Here is an 18,641-nt window from a genome sequence, read left to right on the forward strand (position 1 = left end):
CCAAACACAAGGAAAGCTTCAGGAGTGGTGAGGAGGGGGGTGCTGTGGTGACTCTTCTCTTCATGTCTCTGTGTGCCTCTCTCCTCTATATCTCCTGTTATAGCTAGAAAAAAGGGAAGAATGAAAAAGAATAAAAAAACATAAATAAATAAAAAAGAGTTCAACAGGAATGGTGGAATCTTGCAGGTGCAAGGTCCTAGTGAGAGGGTGGAAAAAAGTAGCTGGGGAAATAGCTCAACTGGTAAGTCATTGGAATTTCATATCTAAGGTTCCTGGTTTTGGTGTATCTCTCTCTCTACCTTGGGAAATACTCTTATTGATAATAAAATTTAAGACATTTTAAAGGATGAAATGGCATACTCTCTGCAAACATCACCCACCAGCTAAAGCCAGGCAGGCTGCCATATCTCTGAGGAAAAGCAGCAGGAAGTTGGATGTTTATAAGGAACATGCTGTGTATCAGGTGCAGTGCTGAACTCACTTTTTACTGTGTTAGGAAAATGCACTCCATCAACACGCCCATTTGACCATCTGTATGTGTGCAGTTCAGTGACATAAAGTATGTTCACATTGTTGTGAAAGCATAATCAGTGTCCAACTCCAGAAAGTCCTAGACTCTCTTGCCCATCTCAGTAGTCCTTGCAGCAGCCTTTGAGTTCTGTATTCACATCCCCCATATGCCAAGAATGCTTCATGGTGGTTGCTTAAAAGTCTCAGGCTCTGAAAGAAGCATTTTAAGTAAGATAAGCCAGAAAAGGAAGAATAAATATGGGATGGTCTCACTCATGCACAAAAGTTGAAAAATAAGAACAGAAGGGGAAACAAAGCAGAACTTGGACTGGGTTTGGTGTGTTGCACTAAACTAAAAGACTCTGAGTGAGGGGGGAGTTTCAAGTCCTGGTACAGAATGGTGGAGGAGGACCTAGACTGAGGGTGAGAGTGTTTTGCAGAAAACTGAGAAGTTTTACACATGTACCAACAACAGTATTTCTGTATTTACTGTTGACCATAAAATATCAAACCCCCCCATAAAAAAACCAAACAGGTCATCTTCAGTTTCCTCATATTTTAGGTCTTTAATGTTATGTTCATGATTTTTTTAATCTTTATTTATTTGTTGGATAGAGACAGTCGGAAATTGAGAGGGAAGGGGGAGATAGAGAGGGAGAGAGACACCTGCAGCCCTGCTTCACCACTTGTGAAGCTTTCCCCCCTGCAGGTGGGGACCAGGGGCTCAAACCTGGGTCCTTACGCACTGTAATATGTGTGCTCAACCAGGTGCACCACCACCGGCTCCCATGTTCATGATTATAGTCATAAATTACCGGGACAATAAACTTCTTTTTGCTTGAAGAAGGAAAAAAAAAAAGCCTAAAGCTGAATAGCTGGCAGGATCTGGGACTGAACCAGAACACATGGACAGTTGTGCTGTCCCTCTCCCTCTCCCTCTCCCTCTCCCTCTCCCTCTCCCTCTCCCTCTCCCTCTCCCTCTCCCTCTCCCTCTCCCTCTCCCTCTCCCTCTCCCTCTCCCTCTCCCTCTCCTCTCTTAACTGTTGCTTTCCTCTGTGGTTGCCCAGGGGTGATCCTGCTGCTTCTGGACAAGCTGCGGAAGATGAAATGGGAGCAGATGTGGAGGCTGACAGCAGAGAGGGAACTCATGGGTATGCTGTCTACATCCTTAGCTGACCAGGTGAGTGGCTAGGCTGAAAGGTGCTGTCACTCCTAAGCACCTACTGCTCTCTCTCTCTCTCTCTCTCTCTCTCTCTCTCTAATTTTGGGGGTATTATATTTATTTATTTATTTTATTTATTTATTTATTGGATAGAGATAGCCAGAAATCAAGAGAGAAGCAGATGATAGGGATAGAGACAGAGAGACATCTACAACACTGCTTCACTACTCACCAAACTTTTCCCCCCTGCAGGTGGGGTCTGGGGTCTCAAACCCAGGTCCTCAGGCACTGTAACATGTGCTCTTAACCAGGTGTGCTACTACTTGACCCACCTGCTGCTGTTTCTCAAAGACACTTGGAAGTAGATGGCAAAGGGGCCGAGACATGGTGTAACCAGTAAAGTACACAAGTTACCACCTGCAAAGACCTGGGTTCAAAGCCTAGTCCCCACCCACAGGGAGGAAGTTTCATGAGTGGTGAAGCATTGTTGCAGGTGTCTTTCTTTCTCTCTCTTTTTCTTTCCTCTTTCACCCTATTTTTCTATGTCTCTAGCATAAAAAAAACAAAGGGTGATGGATCCACGAGCAGTGGATTCATCATGCAGGCACCAAGACCCAGGTGCCACGCCCCAGTGATAACCCTGGTGATTAAAAAAAAAAAAAAAAAGGAGCTGACCCTTTGTCTGTTGAATGACTGTACCCTTGGAAAGACTTGACCTACACTTGCCAGTGTACAACAAAAGCTCAACTTGCTTTGCTCCCTCTGTTCATTCAGTAGACTTTCACTGCACTCCATCTAAACCAGGGCTCCACTCAGAAAGGGCATGGCCAGCATCAGTGAGGGATGCCTTGGTTTTAGAGAGTTCAGGGTTCATGAGTGAATAACAATGGTCTCAGCGTCTTCATTTCCATGTGGACCACTCAGCCTCTGCTCCCTGAGAATCTAAGATGTCACAGCACATTTCGTAGACAAGATTCAATTTGCCTTTCTGGCAAATCAAGGGTTTTCTTTTCTTTTCTTTTTGCGGTAGAGGAAGATAGAGTAAGTGACCACAACACCAAAGCTCCATTTAATGAAGTGGGTACTGGGCTCAAACCTGGGTTACACACATGGCAAAGCAGCATACTATCCAAGTGAGCTATTTCTCTGGCCCTAAAGTCTATCTTTTCAGTTTTTGGCTTAGCTCCTGTACTGGAGGCCTTTTCTCCAAGGGGAAGGGACTGTATTTAAATAGAAGAGACAAACCCCCAGGTTGGAGAAACCAACTTTTGTTTTGTTTTTGCCTCCAGGGTTACTGCTGGGGCTCGGTGCCTATACTACGAATCTACTGTTCCTGGAGGCTATTTTTCCCCCTTTTTGTTGCCCTTGTTGTTTATTATTATTGGATAGGACAGAGAGAAATCGAGGGAGGAAGGAAAGACAGAGAGGGGGAGAGAAAGATAGATACCTGTAGACCTGCTTCACCACCTGTAAAGCAACCCCCCTGCAGGTGGGGAACCGGGGACTTGAACTGGGACCCTTACACCAGTCCTTGAGCTTTGCACCATGTGCGCTTAACCCGCTACACTACCGCCTGGCCCCAAGAAACCAACTTTTAATCTAGGCTGTTGGAAACCAGTCATATTAATTGCACCAAAACATTAACAAAAAAAATATTTAAAAATATTTTTTTTCTTCACTTGTCTATGAAGTGGAGCATTCTGAGTCCTTGATTTGGGACCTAGCAGGGCCAGTAATCTAGATGGGAATTTCCTATGGAAGAACTATGTTCCTATGGAACATCTTGAAATGTTCAGATGACTTCTCTGGATCTCTGCATTTGCCTTTCCCTGGAAAAGCGTTGTCTGGCCTCCATGTTTTTGCCCCTCTTCCATTGCCTGTTGAATTCTTGCAATTTTCTAGTGCAGATGAAATAAGAAGCTCTCCAGGGTTACTTGAGAATTTGTTTTTTTGACATTGTTATTATTCTGTATTTCCCAAGCAGCCCCAAACTCATTTCCTTCTTCCAACATGAGCTATGGCATCTAATGAAAGAATTGTTTAAAAAAATGAAAAAAATAATGACCCAGGTAACTGTTTTAAACCTGAGGAGAAAATGGTCCTCCACCATCATATTTCAAGTCAAGTCACAGTGATTTGAGTGTGCCCCAGAAGCGAGCAGTTGTGTGTCCATGTCCAGTGAGGATCATTTCTTCAGCCTTCTTCTGCTGGAAGGAACATCATTCATCTGCCAGTGCCACCTGTCAGCAGCTAGTTAATAAGTATGGGCTGGCATGAGAACTCAGGAAATCACCCCAAAGAGGCATCCTTGGGTTTGGAAATGGAAGCAGCACCCCAGCTGAAGGGAGCCCAGCTACATCCATCACTGAGTCCCCCCAAAGCTAAAGGAAGAGCTAGCTACTGGTCTGTAATCTGTCTTCATGCCTGGTTTGAGCAGAACAACTTGTCACCATGCCCTTCCTCCCCCAGGAGATTCAAGATAGAGGACACCATGCAAGGAGGTGGAGACAGGGGAGGTATAAAGGGAGGAGGGAACAGCTAAGGGGAGAGGGGGCCTTCTCCCAGTTCCCTCCCATGGGGTTCTAAACTGACTTCTACATGGAAGACTCACAAAAGAACCAGTCATGTTTCAAGAAGAAGATGAGCATTTATGGGGAGAAAGTAAGGATGGAAAAAGAGAAGGAAGTGCAAGCCATATAGACCTCGAGAAAGAGAGAAAGGAAGGCCCCAGGCCTCCTGGTCTTCCCAGCTTTCTAGTCCCTTCAGAGGAAGGGCGGGACCCTCAGGGGCTGTGCTTCAGCCTTTGTCTCCAGGTGCCACCTCTGCCTCCATCTGCATGTTGTGGCTTTTGCAGTCAGAGAAGGTGGGAGTGCTGGGGCAGGATATGCAGACACCCTGGGCTTCTGGCCCTGCCTCTGGTCCCTTCATGCGGAGTGCAGGGGGAGGGGTCCTACTTTCCCTAAACTGCCCTCTAACAGAGGAAAAGCAGCTCTATTGACTATTCCCTGGCTCCAGTGTGGCCCTGGAGCTTCAAGTCAGCATGGAGCATTCCTGCATCTCTAGCCAAACAGCCTGGCTTGGTTGCTAGAGATAAAAAGCTAGAGAAGTGCCCCCTCACCTCAGTAAAGAAGAAGCCTTGGCACAAGGTCTCAGAGAAAGAGGGATCCAGAGTTTAAACAGCACCCCCACCTGCCTGTCCTCACTGTGTCTCTCTGGCTTTTATTTTCCCAGGATATTTTCAACGCGGTTATCAAACAGAACCCCTTCCTGGTCTATCAGCTCCCCTGCTTCTGGAATGTACAACTGTCAGACCATACCCGCTCCGAGCAGTGCTACAGAGACGTGTCTGATCTCAAGGTACAGACTGGTCATGGTGGGTGGCCTCACATCAGAGGAAGCGTGAGTGTCCTCGCATCAGAGGAAGCGTGAGTGTCCTCGCATCAGAGGAAGCGTGAGGAGGCCTGCGGCGGTGGAGTAGGGGTGGTGGGGGTGCCTCATCAGGGCCCTTCAGGGGATGGATGAATCCCAGCTTCCAGGGTATGGTGTGGTCAGAGAGATAGGGAGACAGCCAAGCAGCAAGACTGTGCTTTTCTTCTTTTGTGTGTTTGTTTGCTCTGTTTCACTTTCCTCTTGTTGGGGCTTCCTTTCTGGAAAGCAAAAGCCTCTGATCCAAAGTACCTGCATGTGTGATTATTCATCGCGCTACCCACTGCTGGGATGTTTCCATTGGAACTGGCTCCCTGCCCCCTAAAAATCCACTCATTTAATTCATACAGAAATACTGCTGACGGTGGACTCTTTGCCAGAGCTGTAGATACGGGCATGAGTCACTACTTTTCTGCTTTCAAGTCCCCTGTGGCTTATCAAAGGAGGAAAATGAGTAAGGAGATAAATGTGGGGGAGGGGGAGGAATTGCCAGGTGCTGAGCTGGCAGGATAGCTCACCTGGATAGTGTGCCTACAGTGACATTCAGAGAACCCAGGTTTGTGTCTAGCCCCCTACAGCAACAGAGGAAGCTTTGTTGTTCTGGTGCCCTCTCTCTTTCTGTCTGTCTCTATCTGAAACAAGTCAACTGAAGGCAGGAAAGCCCAGGTGACTACAAAAGAAAAAAAAAATGTGACAGGTGACATGACAGGTAGATGTGGAAGGAGATAAGAACATCTTACTCTCCTTCAAGAAAAAGGTATAGTGACAGGAGAGCCTTCATCACTAGTCTTTTTTTTTTTTTTTTTGCCTCCGGGGGCTGGGGCTTAGTGCCTGCACTATGAATCCACTACTCCTGGAGATCATTTTTCATTTTTATTGGATAGGACAAAGAGAAGTTGAGAGGGGAGGGGGGAGATAGAGAGACAGACAGATACCTGCAGACCTGCTTCACCACTTATGAAGTGATGACCCCCCAGCAACTGGGGGGCTTGAACCAGCATCCTTGTGCCAGTCCTTGCGCTGTGTCCTATGTGCACTTAACCCGGTGTGCCACCGCCTGATCCCCCATCACTAGTCTCTAAGCACCAAATACAAGAGTCTGGCCTGTTAGTATAAAGATGGGGTGTACTGTGGAAAGCAGTGTGGAGTACTTTCAGAAGGCTAGAAAAGGACCTACTCTATGACCTTGTAATTCCTCTACTGGGGATATATCTTACGGAACCAAATACACTTATCCAGAAAGATCTGTGTATACTTATATTCATAGCAGCACAATTTGTAATAGCCAAAATCTGGAAGCAACCCAGGTGTCCAATAACAGATAACACTTAGGAAGTGGTAGTTTATATACACAATGGAATACTACTCAGCTATTAAAAATAATGAACTTGGGAGTTGGGCAGTAGTGCAATGGGTTAAGCACACATGGTGCAAAGCACAAGGACCAGCATAAGGATGCTGGTTTGAGCTCCTGGCTCCCCACCTGCAGGGGAGTCACTTTACAAGCGGTGAAGCAGGTCTGTAGGTGTCTGTCTTTCTCTCCCCCTCAGTCTTCCCCTCCTCTCTCCATTTCTCTCTGTCCTATCTAACAACAACGACATCAGTAACAACAACAATAATAATTATAACAATAAAAAACAACAAGAGCAACAAAAGGGAAAATAAATAAATAAATATTAAAATTTTTTTTTAAATAATGAACTCACCTTCACCTCCTCTTAGATGGAGCTTGAAGGAATCATGTTAATGATATATGTCAGAAAGAGAAGGATAAATATGGGATGATCGCTTCATAAACAGAAGTTGAGAAACAAGAACAGAAGGGAAAACACAAAGCTGAACTTGGACTGGAGTTGGTGTATTGCACCAAAGTAAAGGACTTGGGGGAAGGAGGAGGAAGTAAAGGTTCAGGTCCTTGTACATAATGGTGGAGGAGGACCTAGTCTGGGGGTGAGAGTGTTTTGCAGAAAATTGAGAAATCTTTCACAAGTACCAACAACTGTAATTTTTTTGAATCATTAATCTCCCCCAATAAATAAAATAAATAAAATAAAATAAAATAAAATAAAGGTGGGATATAGGGGCTAGGTGGTGATATATACTTGGTAGGGTGCACACATTACCATGCATGAGGACCAGGGTTCAAGCCCCTGGCCCCCACCTGCAGTGAGCAGTGAAGGAGTGCTACAGGTCTCTCCCTCCCTCTCTCCCTCTCTCCCTCCCCCCCTTCCCTTTAATTTATCTGTCTCCATCAAAAGAAAGGAAGGAAGGAAGGATAAACTGCAGGTCTCTCCTTTCCCTTTAATTTATCTGTCTCTATCAAAAATAAAAAGAAAGAAGGAAAGGAAGGAAGGAAGGAAGTTGGCCACCAAGCACAGTAGTGTTTGTATAGTTTTGTAGTGCAAGTACCAAGCCCCAGGAATTACTCTGGTGGCAACAAGAAAAGCAAAGAAAGGACGGGCTGTATTTAATCTCTCCTGTCACAGATAATGCTGCATAGCAAATCTTCTATTTTTAAATTTTCTTTTCTTCCTCTTATTTGATAGGACAGAGAGAAGTTGAGAGGGGAGGGGGAAGATAGAGAGGTAGAGAGAAAGAAAGATGCCAGCAGCACTGCTTCAGTGCTCATGAAGCTTTCCCCAGCCCTGCAGTTGGAGACCAGGGGGTTGAACCCAGATCCTTGTACATGGTAATGTGTGTGCTCAACCAGGTCCACCACTGCCAGGCCCCCAGAGCAAACTCTTCTGACAGTGACTTAAAGTAACAACCATTTCTATAGTTGATGAGTCTGCAGGAGAGTTGGGTGGTTGTCTGATTTCTCACTGACTTACCCAAGTGCCTCTGGTCAGTTTCAGGGTAGAGGGCCAGTGAAGGGGGCAGCTTGGTTCATCCTCCAGTGACTGGCATGTCCCATCTGCAGCCCAGTTTGGCCTGTCTCATGGCAAAACAAGGTAGGACAAGAAACTCTAGTGTCCACCAGGAAGCTCTGAGTCCTTTTTGCTAATGTCCATTTGACCACAGGAACCATATGACTCATCCTAGAGTAAAGAGGGTGTGCCAGAATGCTCTGTCTCCAGTGGGGAGGGATGGAGAGCTGAGCTCAACGGGCCAAGGATTTGGCCCCAGGTCTGTTGGATAACTGTGTGTGCCTCTCTGAGGCCTGTACCAGAGAGAAAATAGATACTTGCACGTATAGTATATGTCATCTAATGTTGCTATCCACTGCCATGTGACACTGCACTATCAGTCATTTTTGTAAACTTATTTATTTTTTAGGAGAAAGAATGAAAGACAGAGAGCTGTTCTGCTCTGTTCTACGAGGTTCCAGGGATCAAACATAGGCCCTTGGGCATCATGTTTCTGTGCAATGCTATTGGGCTCAACCCCCATCCACCATACCACAGTCATTCAGAGTCTTAAAAAGGAATCCAAGCCTTGCTTTCCAAATTTAGTCTTTTTTTCTCCCTATGTGCATTGTACTTTTATTTATTGTCATAATGCACATGGAAGTTTGTATTCTTCCACTACTTAACCATTCCTGTTACAGTCATTGTTTTCCATTTTTCACAAATACTGTACTGTAATGAATAGTTCCCACCTTCCCAGGAGTGAAATTATGAATTAAAAATTGAAAGATTTTTTTAACCACATGTAATATTTGTTGCAAAAATACCAAAGTATTTTAAAACAGAAGTAACATGCATCCTTCATTCTTTCTATAAGTATTTATGCAGTCCCTCCATTCTGTCATGTACCTGTTAGATGTAGGAAAAATAGATGAAATTTACAGGGGTGTTTTCAGGACTGGTAGGCACAAGAGAATGGAAGGGGATTAAAGTTAAGCAAATCCTGTATGAACACCAATAAATGCTAGTTTAAAAAAATGTAATGCTTTGAAAATATAGTTAAGCAACCTATAAAATAAATGAAATAAGAAGAGGCCGGGGGTTGGGTGGTAGCACAGCAGGGGTCACTTCATAGGCAGTGAAACAGGCCTGTAGGTGTCTTATCTTTCTCTCCCCCCTCTGTCTTCCCCTCCTCTCTCCATTTCTCTCTGTCCTATCCATCAATAACAGCAATAATAAAACCACAACAATGATAAAAAAGGCAAAAAAAAAAAGGAAAATAAATAAGTAAATAAAATATATATATATATATATATATATATATTTTTTTTTTTTTTTTTTAAAGGCTATGGTAAAGTAGGAATCTGAAAAAAGAAACAAAAGCATGTGAACTAAAGCATGTGGACCTGACAGTTGTTCCCAAGGGCAATGGGTGAGGCTTGGAGGCCTGGAGTTGGTTTAGTGGTAGGTAAATATATAACTCTTTATTCAAAATAGGAGAATGCTGTCATCAGTTGCACTGAGAAAACTGGCCTAAATCAGGTCAGACAAACCCTATGCACAAACTAGTCATTGGGAAAGTTCTGCATGGCCTCCATGAGAAGAAAGGCACTTAGAAAACCCTTGCATAGGAGCCAGGTGGTGGTGCACTTGGTTGAGAGTTACCATGTGCAAGGACCTGGGTTCAAACCCCTGGACCCCACTTGCAGGGGGAAAGCTTTATGAGTGGTGAAGCAGTGCTGCAGGTATTTCTCTGTCCCTCTCCCTCTCTATCACCTTCCCTCTTGATTTTGGCTGTTTACTTACTTATTAATAAATAAAGATAATTTAAAAAATTTAAAAAGGAGTTTCTGTAAAAAGAAGGAAAGAAAGAAAGAAAGAAAGAAAGAAAGAAAGAAAGAAAGAAAGGAGACCCTTGCATTGAATGAAGACTAATGTCCTCAATAGAGCAGTAGCTAAATATTCCATTGTGTAGATGGGGACAATAGAGATTGCTCCCTCTGTTTTATCTTGGCTTTATGTGAAGTAAGGGAGGTGTGCTTGCTTTGAGAAATTATCATTTCAAGTAACTGGACTGTGTGTTTGTGTGTGTGTCTGTGTGTGTGGTGTTGAATAAAACTTTAAAGGAAAATTGACAAATCTGTTACAGCAGAATAGTTAACATATTCCTTTTTTTAAGTTTTATTTATTTTTTTTTTGAGGAGAGACAAAAAAAGAAATCAAGAGAGAAGAGGGAAGAAGAGAGGGAGAGAGAGAGACACGTGTAATGCTTCCCCTCTGCAGGTGGGGACCAGGGGCTTGACTCTGGGTCGTTGCACACGGTAACATGCAGATCCTACTGGATACACCTCTGCCCAGCTTCTTATTTAACATAGGCTTCTCAAATATTGAAAAATCAAAGAGACTAAAACTGATTAAAAATATAAAAGGTTTGAAAGACAAGGTTAAAACCTTGATTCGTCAAACAATAAAGAACCTGGCAGTTAACAGAAAACACACTTTCTCCTTATACTTGGAAGGGGCCTTATGAAAAAGTAACTATTACAATAAAACCAATATCAGCACATGTCAAAGAAATATATAAATGAATTTCTCTCAACAAAGCAAAATTAAATTAAAAACCACTTACCAAAATATTTTTAAATCTAATTAAAATTGAAAACCTACCCTTAAATTACTCCTGGTCCCAAATAAAAATTATAATTGAAACTCAAACCTGCTTATAGCTGGATGAAAATCAAAATAATACCTGTCAAAATCCGTAGAATGAATCAAACACGTAGGGAAGTTTGTAACGTTACTGTTATGCTTCTTCTTCTAGCGTTTGCCCTTCTTCCGTAGCCAGTCAACAGCGTCAGGTTGAGCCTGATGTAAACTGTTATGCTAAAAAGATGAAAGTCTGAACAATGTATGAGCCAAGGTTATCACTTTAGATGATATATAAAGAACAATAGAGGTGCTGGGTGGTGGCACACATGTGCACAAGGACTCAGGTTCAAGCCCCTGGTCCCCACTTGCAGAGGGAAAGGTTCACATGTGGTAAAGCAGGGCTGCAGGTGTCTCTCTGTCTCTCTTCCTCCCTATCTCCCCATCCCCTCTCAATTTCTCTTTGTCCTAATGAATAAAATGAAAAAAAAAAAAAGAGGAAAAATAGTGGTCTCTAGAAGCGGTGGATTCATAGTGCCAGCATCAAGTCCCAGAAACTGAATAAAACAGAAATAGAAGAAGAGAGGACAGAAAGAGACACGTGCAGCATTGCTTCACCACTTGAACCCCAGTGGGCATACAATAATGGGCTTGAACCCCATCCGCACATATAATAATGCGTGTGCTCTGCTAGGTATGCTACCACCCAGCCCCCCTCAATATACTTCTGTCAACAATAGTCTCATAATTTCCTGTAATTCTGCTTTATCAAATGGAGTAAAAGATCCACAAGGTGGAAGACTTTTCTTCCATTTAATCTTTGTTACATTCCTAAAAGTTCAAAGGGAGGAAGAGAGAAATAGAAACACCCTGCAAGCCTGCTTCACTATTTGTGTAGTGTTCCTGCTGCAGGTTGGGGGTGGAGGCTCGAAGAACTCAGGTCCTTGCACAGGTCCTTGTGCTTAATACTATGTGTGCCTAACTAGATGCACCACTGCCTGGTCCCCTTCTTTGATTTCTGTCTGTATCAGAAAAAATAAAGGAGAATAAAAAGATAAAAAGACTACTGGGAGTGGTAGATGGCCATGCAAGGCAGGCCTCAAGCCCCAGTGATAACCTTGGTAGCAAAAATTAAATAAAATATAGCTACTCCTGGTGTAGTAAATAAAAGTAATAACAGTAATAAACTTTTTAAAAACTATGTGAAATGAGCACTCCTAGAATGCTTAATATGTCATACCTGACTTAGGGGGGGAATAAACATTCTGATTATCTCCTAAACAATATAACTTCTATACTGTGATGTCTCTTCTATTTTCTATTTACAGTTTGTTCTTTGAAATAAAAATAAAAGAGGTAACTCAGGAGCAGTGAAATCATGCATGCACAAGGTTCAAGCACCATGAAAAAAAATAATAGAAAGGAGAACTATAGATGTGTCTCACTCATGAATATATAGAGGTAAAAAAAAATCTTTAGAAAAATATTAACAAACTAGATCCATCCATGTCGAAAATAGTACATCACAGTCAAATTGGGTTTATCTCAGAAAAGAAAAGAATTATTTAACATTGGAAAAATGCACAAAAACATCATTTCATGTGTTAGTAGATTAAAGGAGAAAGGCTATATAGTTATGCAAACAGATATAGGACAGTTATTTGATAAAATTGAATACTTGTTCATTACAAAAACTCTGACATACAATAGAGATGTATACACAGAAACCTACATCAAACTTTTCCTGCATGTTTGCTTATTGTGTTCGGCTCCCCACCTGCAGGGGAGTCGCTTCACAGGCGGTGAAGCAGGTCTGCAGGTGTCGATCTTTCTCTCCCCTTCTCTGTCTTCCCCTCCTCTCTCCATTTCTCTCTGTCCTATCCAACAACAAATTGCATCAGCAAGGGCAATAATAATAACCACAACGAAGCTACAACAAGGGCAACAAAAGGGGGGAAAAAAATGACCTCCAGGAGCGGTGGATTCATGGTGCAGGCACCGAGCCCAGCAATAACCCTGGAGGAGGGAAAAAAAAAAAAAAAGGAAAGAGTATAAGTTCCCACACATTCATGGATATCTGGTATGTGGATGGGGCATTTTTAACCATTGAAGAAAAGATGTAATGGTTTGCAAATGGGGCTGAGACACCTGATTATCCACAGAATAAAATGAAAAGGAATTTCTATCTCATGCACAAAAGTGGTTCTAAGGGACTAGAGATTTTAAAAGGTGAAATGTGGGGGGTTGGGCAGTGGCATACCGGGTTAAGTGCACATGGCGCAAAGCATAAGGACTACCTTAAGGATCTTGGTTCCAGCCCCAGCTCCCCACCGGGGGCGGGGGGGTCACCTCACAAGTGGTAAAGCAGGTCTTCAGGTGTCTATATTTCTCTCCCCTGCTCTGTCTTCCCCTCCTCTCTCGATTACTCTCTGTCCTATCCAACAAAAATGACAGCAATGACAATAATAATAATAACAACAACAACAACGATAAACAAAAAGGGCAACAAAAGGGAAAAAGTAGCCTGCAGGATCAGTAGATTCATAGTGCAGGACCAAGCCCCATTAACCCTGGAGGCAAAATAAAATAAATAAATAATTTATATACATATAGATATATACACTTAGGAGAATAACCTGTTCCCTAAGACTAGTACGAAGTTAATTCAATAAGTCACTTAAAAGACAGAGGACTTAGTGGGGGTTGTATTGTTGTGTGGAAAACTGAGAAATGTTATGCATGTACAAACTATTGTATTTACTGTCGACTGTAAAGTATTAATCCCCCAATAAAAAACTTAAAAAAATTAAAATGACATTTAAAAGGATCAATACATTCAACAGGCATTGAAATCAATAATAACCCCATCATATTGGCATTGTTAATATTTTTTGGTGTATAACTAAAGACTAATAAAGAAAAATGCAAAAAAAAACAACCCTCTCATGACAAGCAAGAAGAAAAAAGTAAAAGACGTAAAGTCATTTCACTGAATTGCAGAGGAAATAGCCAATAAGCACTTGAAAATATGTACAACCTTTTTCTTAATTCAAGAAGTAAAAATTAAGACCACAAATATTATCATAGCCACCATATTGGAAGTGTTAATGTCAAGTCTGATTTAATCATAAGAACTCTTTCTATGTTGTTATTAGGAGTGTAAGTGGAACAAACCAAATCTGAAGCACACTTTGGCACTTTATTGTAAAATAAAAGAATTGCATATTTTACACCCCAGGGCTTGGATATAATTAGTCAAAAATCAAGATTTAGGTGACTTTCTGAGAAAATCCCCCAGGTTCAGCAGTCAGTGAACCAGTGACAGCAGAGTGAAGTAATGCCTGTCTCTTTACTATAAAGAACATTACTTGATCAGGTAAAGAAACAGAGGTCTTATAAATGTTTAAGTCATTTTCTTTTGCATATAAAAATAATATCAAGTAGCTTCCACAAAGATCCATGCAACTACAAAAAGCAGACTCAAAATGGAGGGACAAGCTAACATGTGCTAAAACATGAATGAACCTTGGAAATAAGGCAAACACAAACGAGCAAACATTGTATAGCCAGGGAGGTAACATAATGGTTGTGCAGAATACTGTCATGCCTGAAACAGGTTCAGTTCCCTGATACCATCATAAGCAAGAGCTGAACAAATATTGCACCTCTTATGAGAGATAGCTAAAATAGTCAAATTCATAGAGACAGGGCACAAAGCACAGTCATTGCCGAGGTGGGGGTAGTGGCGGTGGTGAGAAGACGATGTGCTTAGTGGTAGAGATTCAGTTCTTCTTCTAGCGTTTGCCCTTCTTCTGTAGCCAGTCAACAGCGTCAGGTTGAAAGCTGTCAGGAGCTGCTTGTTGCTGGCTTTGAAAGTGACTGGGATTCATGTGGATTCAGTCGGCTAGGAAGGATCGTCAGTTTCCCCAATGAATGGGTACTCACGGGATGTACCACGAGAAGGTCGATCCAATGTATCCCATTCAGTAGATTCAGTAGAAGATGATATCAGTAAAAATGTTCTTGAGATGGATAGTAGTGATAATTGTGGGACAGAATAACTGGACTTAGTGGTACAGAATTATGACCTTAAAAAATGGCAAAGTAGGGAGTCAGACGGTAGCACAGCAGGTTAAGCACACAAAGTGCAAGGACTGTGGTAAGGATCTGGGTTCAAGCCCATGGCTCCCCACCTACAGGAAGGGACACTTCATGGGCAGTAAAGCAGGTCTGCAGGTGTCTGTCTTTCTCTCCCCCTCTCTATCTCCCCTCCTCTCTCAATTTCTCTCTGTCCTATCCAACAACAACAGCAACGACAACAATACTAGTAACGACAATGACAAGGGCAACAAAATGGGAAAAATAGCCTCCAGGAGCAGTGGATTCATAGTGCAGGCACCAAGCCCCAGCAATAACCCTGGAGGGAAAAAAATTTTAAAAATGGCAAATCATGAGGTCAGGCAGTGGCACACCTGGTTGAACATACCTGTTACCATGCACAAGGACACAGGTTCAAGCCCTCAATCCTCACCTTCAGGAGGGAAAGTTGCATAAGTGGTAAAACAGTGCTACAGGTGTGTGTGTGTGTGTGTGTGTGTGTGTGTGTGTGTGTGTGTCACTGTCTCTCACCTCCTTCCCTTTGATTCCTTTTCTTGTCTCTATCCAATAAATAAGTAAAATATTTTTAAAAAGAACTTTTAAAAGGCAAACAAAAAATGGCAAATCATAGGGCCAGTGAAAAGCTAACTTGGTTAGTGTGCTTTTTTGCCATATGTGTGACCTAGGTTCAAACCTGGCCCCATTAAAGGAAGTTTAGATGCTGTGGTCTCTCTCTCTCTCTCTCTCTCTCTCTTTCTCTCTCTCTCTCTCTCAATGACTATATATGACATAATGTAAAGAGAGGGAGCTGGGGATGGTTCCTTGGCAGGTGTCTTGTGAAACCAATTACTCTTAGGAGGATGGGTTTGAGTCTCTTGGAAAAGCCAGGCTATTTGGCATTCTATCTGAGAGCTTTCAGTTGGTAGCATAACAAACAAACAAACAAGCAAAAAAGGAAATGAATGGGCAACCTAAATTAGAGGAAACTCTTCTTTTATGAGTTTTTAACTTAGACCTTTTATAGACACCAGCGAAGCTCAGCCTCCACTTAAGCCTGAATCACATCTACCTGGCAGTGTACTCATGCTGCTCAGTGTACTGAGTGGTTACTCCCTGTGCTTGGGGCACTGCCATGGCACCCTGTGATACTAAGGGAAGCAGAACAGACAGAGCCCTGGAGCTCACATCCTGGTGTGACAGATGGCAGCACAACAGCCGTGCTAGATAGCCGTGGAATTATGGTCACTGTGAACCTGTCAAACAAAACAATACCAGAGCTCTCTTTGGCAGCCTAGTCTGTGTGCACAATAGAAGAATGATGAAGTAAGTCACTTCTTCACCTCATCTTGGATGGAGCATGAAGGAATCATGTTAAGTAAATTAAGCCAGGAAGAGAAAAATGAACATGGGATAATCTCACTCTTAGAAGCTGAGAAATAGGAACAGAAAGGGAAACAAAAAGCAGAACTTGGACTGGACTGAGCTTGGTGTATTGCATCAAAGTAAAGGACTCAGGGTGGGGTGAAGGGGGGTGCATTGGGAAGAGGGTTCAGGTCCTGGTGCTGATGGTTGAGGAGAAGCTAGGCAGGGAGTGAGAGTGTCTTGCAGAAAACTGAGAAATGTTATGTATATACCAACAACTGTGCTTACTGTTTACTATACCATTGATGCCCCCCAGTAAAAAAATTTTTTAAATTTTTCCAAGTAAGAAAACCATAAAAATTAAGTCAAATCAAGTTTAGTTCAAATATCCTCTATCTTTCCCTAGTGGGGTAGGGCTCTGGAGAGGTGGGGTTCCAGGACACATTAATGAGGTCGTCTGCCCAGGAAGAAGTCCCTCTTTTGGGTCAGTACTAGTGTGTGAGTATTTTTCAAGAGTCCAGCAGTCTGGTCTAAGGTCATTTGTAGATCCTTCTAGAGCAACATGGACCTCCAGTTCTAGGTAAAGCTTTATCTTTGTCATCTTCCTTCTTTTCTTCCTCCCATCCTTTATCTTTGTCTATGGTCCTGCCTGAACACTAAATGCACGTGCCCTGAACTCTCAACTCCATCTCACTGTTGCTCCAAAGTGTAGCCAGCCTGGGGCACATGGAGTACCTGTGCTGGGTCAGCTGGCTGGAAATATTAGTGAAAGCAGAAATCCCCACAACCAGTTCCCCTTGACTGGTCTCTTTTTCTCTGCTGAAAAATGCTGCATATCTGTAACCTCCTCCTGTTATGTCTTTCATAACTTTACTTGAAAGTGGAGCCACACCTAAAGATGCTCAAAAAGGAGGCATGGAGATAGCTCACCCAATGGAGCATACACTTTGCCATGTGCAAGCATCTGGGTTTGAGCTACCCAGCTGCCACAAGGGAGCTTCTGTGTAGGGAAACTTCGTAAGTGGTGAAGTGATACTATGATGTCTCTCCTCTCTCTGCAGTGCTCTTCCCCTGTCTGTCTCCCCCTCGATTTTAAAGGGGGGGTGGAGAAAGGGAAAGAGTCCATGAGGAGTGGAGGCACAGAGCCTCAGCAATAATTCTGGTGGCAATAAAAAAAGGAGTGTTGAGCAACTGGCAAGTAGCACAGTGGATCAAGCATTGGACTAAGGAGTATGAGGTCCGGAGTTCCACCCCTGGCATGACACACAACAGAGTTATGCCCTGATTTTCTCTCTCCTCTCTCATATTCACAAATAAATAAAAATCTAAGAAGGAGAGGAGAAGGCAATAAAAAAGGAGCATTTGAAAGATGGTCCTTAGTTTTTTCATTTTCCACACTCTTTTTTAAAAATAATTTCCTCGCGAGAGAGAGAACAAGATCAGAAAATTGCTCTATCATTTCATGGGGCGCCACAGAATGAACCCAGAGTTTTAGGCATGCACAGAAACACCCTACTGCTGAGTCACCTACCCAGTCCTTCCCTCCTCTCCCACTTCTTTCGTAGTCATCCAAAGTTAATCTGACAGTTTTCAGGGACTTTTTTTGTGTTGAATTTTTCCAGAGCATCTTAGCTTACTTTTCATGAATATAGCAGCTTTTTTCTTTTCACTCACCTAATTAAATTAGGACTTAGTTACATTAGAAACACATGTGGCATTAAATTATATTTGATAACAGTGGTCTGGGAGTTGGCGCAGTGGATAAAGCATTGGACTCTCAAGCATGAGGTCCTAAGTTCAATCCCACATGTGCCAGAGTGATGTCTTCCTATGTTCTTTCTCTTCCTATCCCTCATTGATAAATAAATAAAATATTAAAAAATTAAGCATTTCAAAGTATATTTGATAACAAACACAGCTCACTCAAGGCAAGCATACAACTAAGTAAGTAGGCTCACACTTGGTTCCAGATTCTTCTAGAAAAACGTACTAGCACTAAGCCTCAAGTTTTTCCTGAATGGCAACAGAAAACTTTGTGCCAAGCAGAGATTGGCTAAGAGAAGCTCCAAAGGAATGAATTGTTTTACCAAGGAAGCAGAAAATGGATATAGACTTTTTGGAGCCAAGCAATTCTGTAAATTCTAATGACAGTTCTGCCTCTTACCCGCCGAAGGACTTGAGTAAATCACTTAACCTCTCCTAGGTTCAGTTACATTTGCAGTGAAATGGAGGCCATTATTCTTGGGCCTGCTCTCAGGCAGACCCTTGAGTGCTTCACAGAAATGCATTTGACTTTGCCTCAGCCATTTGTGTTTCAAAGACCTTCGCTCTTTCATTTTTTCTTTTCGGTCCTAAAGTTTGATGACTCAGCCTTCCCTCGCTGAGTCTTAAAGGGCCCAAAAGAACCTCCTTTCATCTCTTAATCAGAAGCACAGACTCTTAGAAGACCAGCTTAGGGGCATGTGCCAAAGGGGGGAGAGAAGGGAGGATGAAAGAGTCTTTGAAACCATTTTCTAGTCCCCACATGACTAGTGGATTATTAGAGAAGGTAGGCCTTCCAGAGCCACAAGGTTGCAAGAAGGCCCAATCCT

General features: G+C 42.7%; 1 protein-coding gene across 5 annotated transcripts in view; it reads left to right on the forward strand.

The window, feature by feature from the left end:
* The window catches only part of LARGE1 (LARGE xylosyl- and glucuronyltransferase 1), a 705,604-nt gene that overhangs the window by 592,070 nt on the left and 94,893 nt on the right, over nt 1–18,641 (forward strand). For all 5 annotated transcript variants that reach the window (XM_060190108.1, XM_060190109.1, XM_060190106.1 and 2 more), the window contains 2 exons: nt 1,578–1,690; nt 4,904–5,029. In XM_060190108.1, the coding sequence (XP_060046091.1) occupies nt 1,578–1,690; nt 4,904–5,029 (239 nt within the window). The remainder of the gene's footprint in view (nt 1–1,577; nt 1,691–4,903; nt 5,030–18,641) is intronic.

This window comes from Erinaceus europaeus, chromosome 4 (genome assembly GCF_950295315.1).
Source record: "Erinaceus europaeus chromosome 4, mEriEur2.1, whole genome shotgun sequence".
Classification (NCBI taxonomy): Eukaryota; Metazoa; Chordata; class Mammalia; order Eulipotyphla; family Erinaceidae; genus Erinaceus; species Erinaceus europaeus.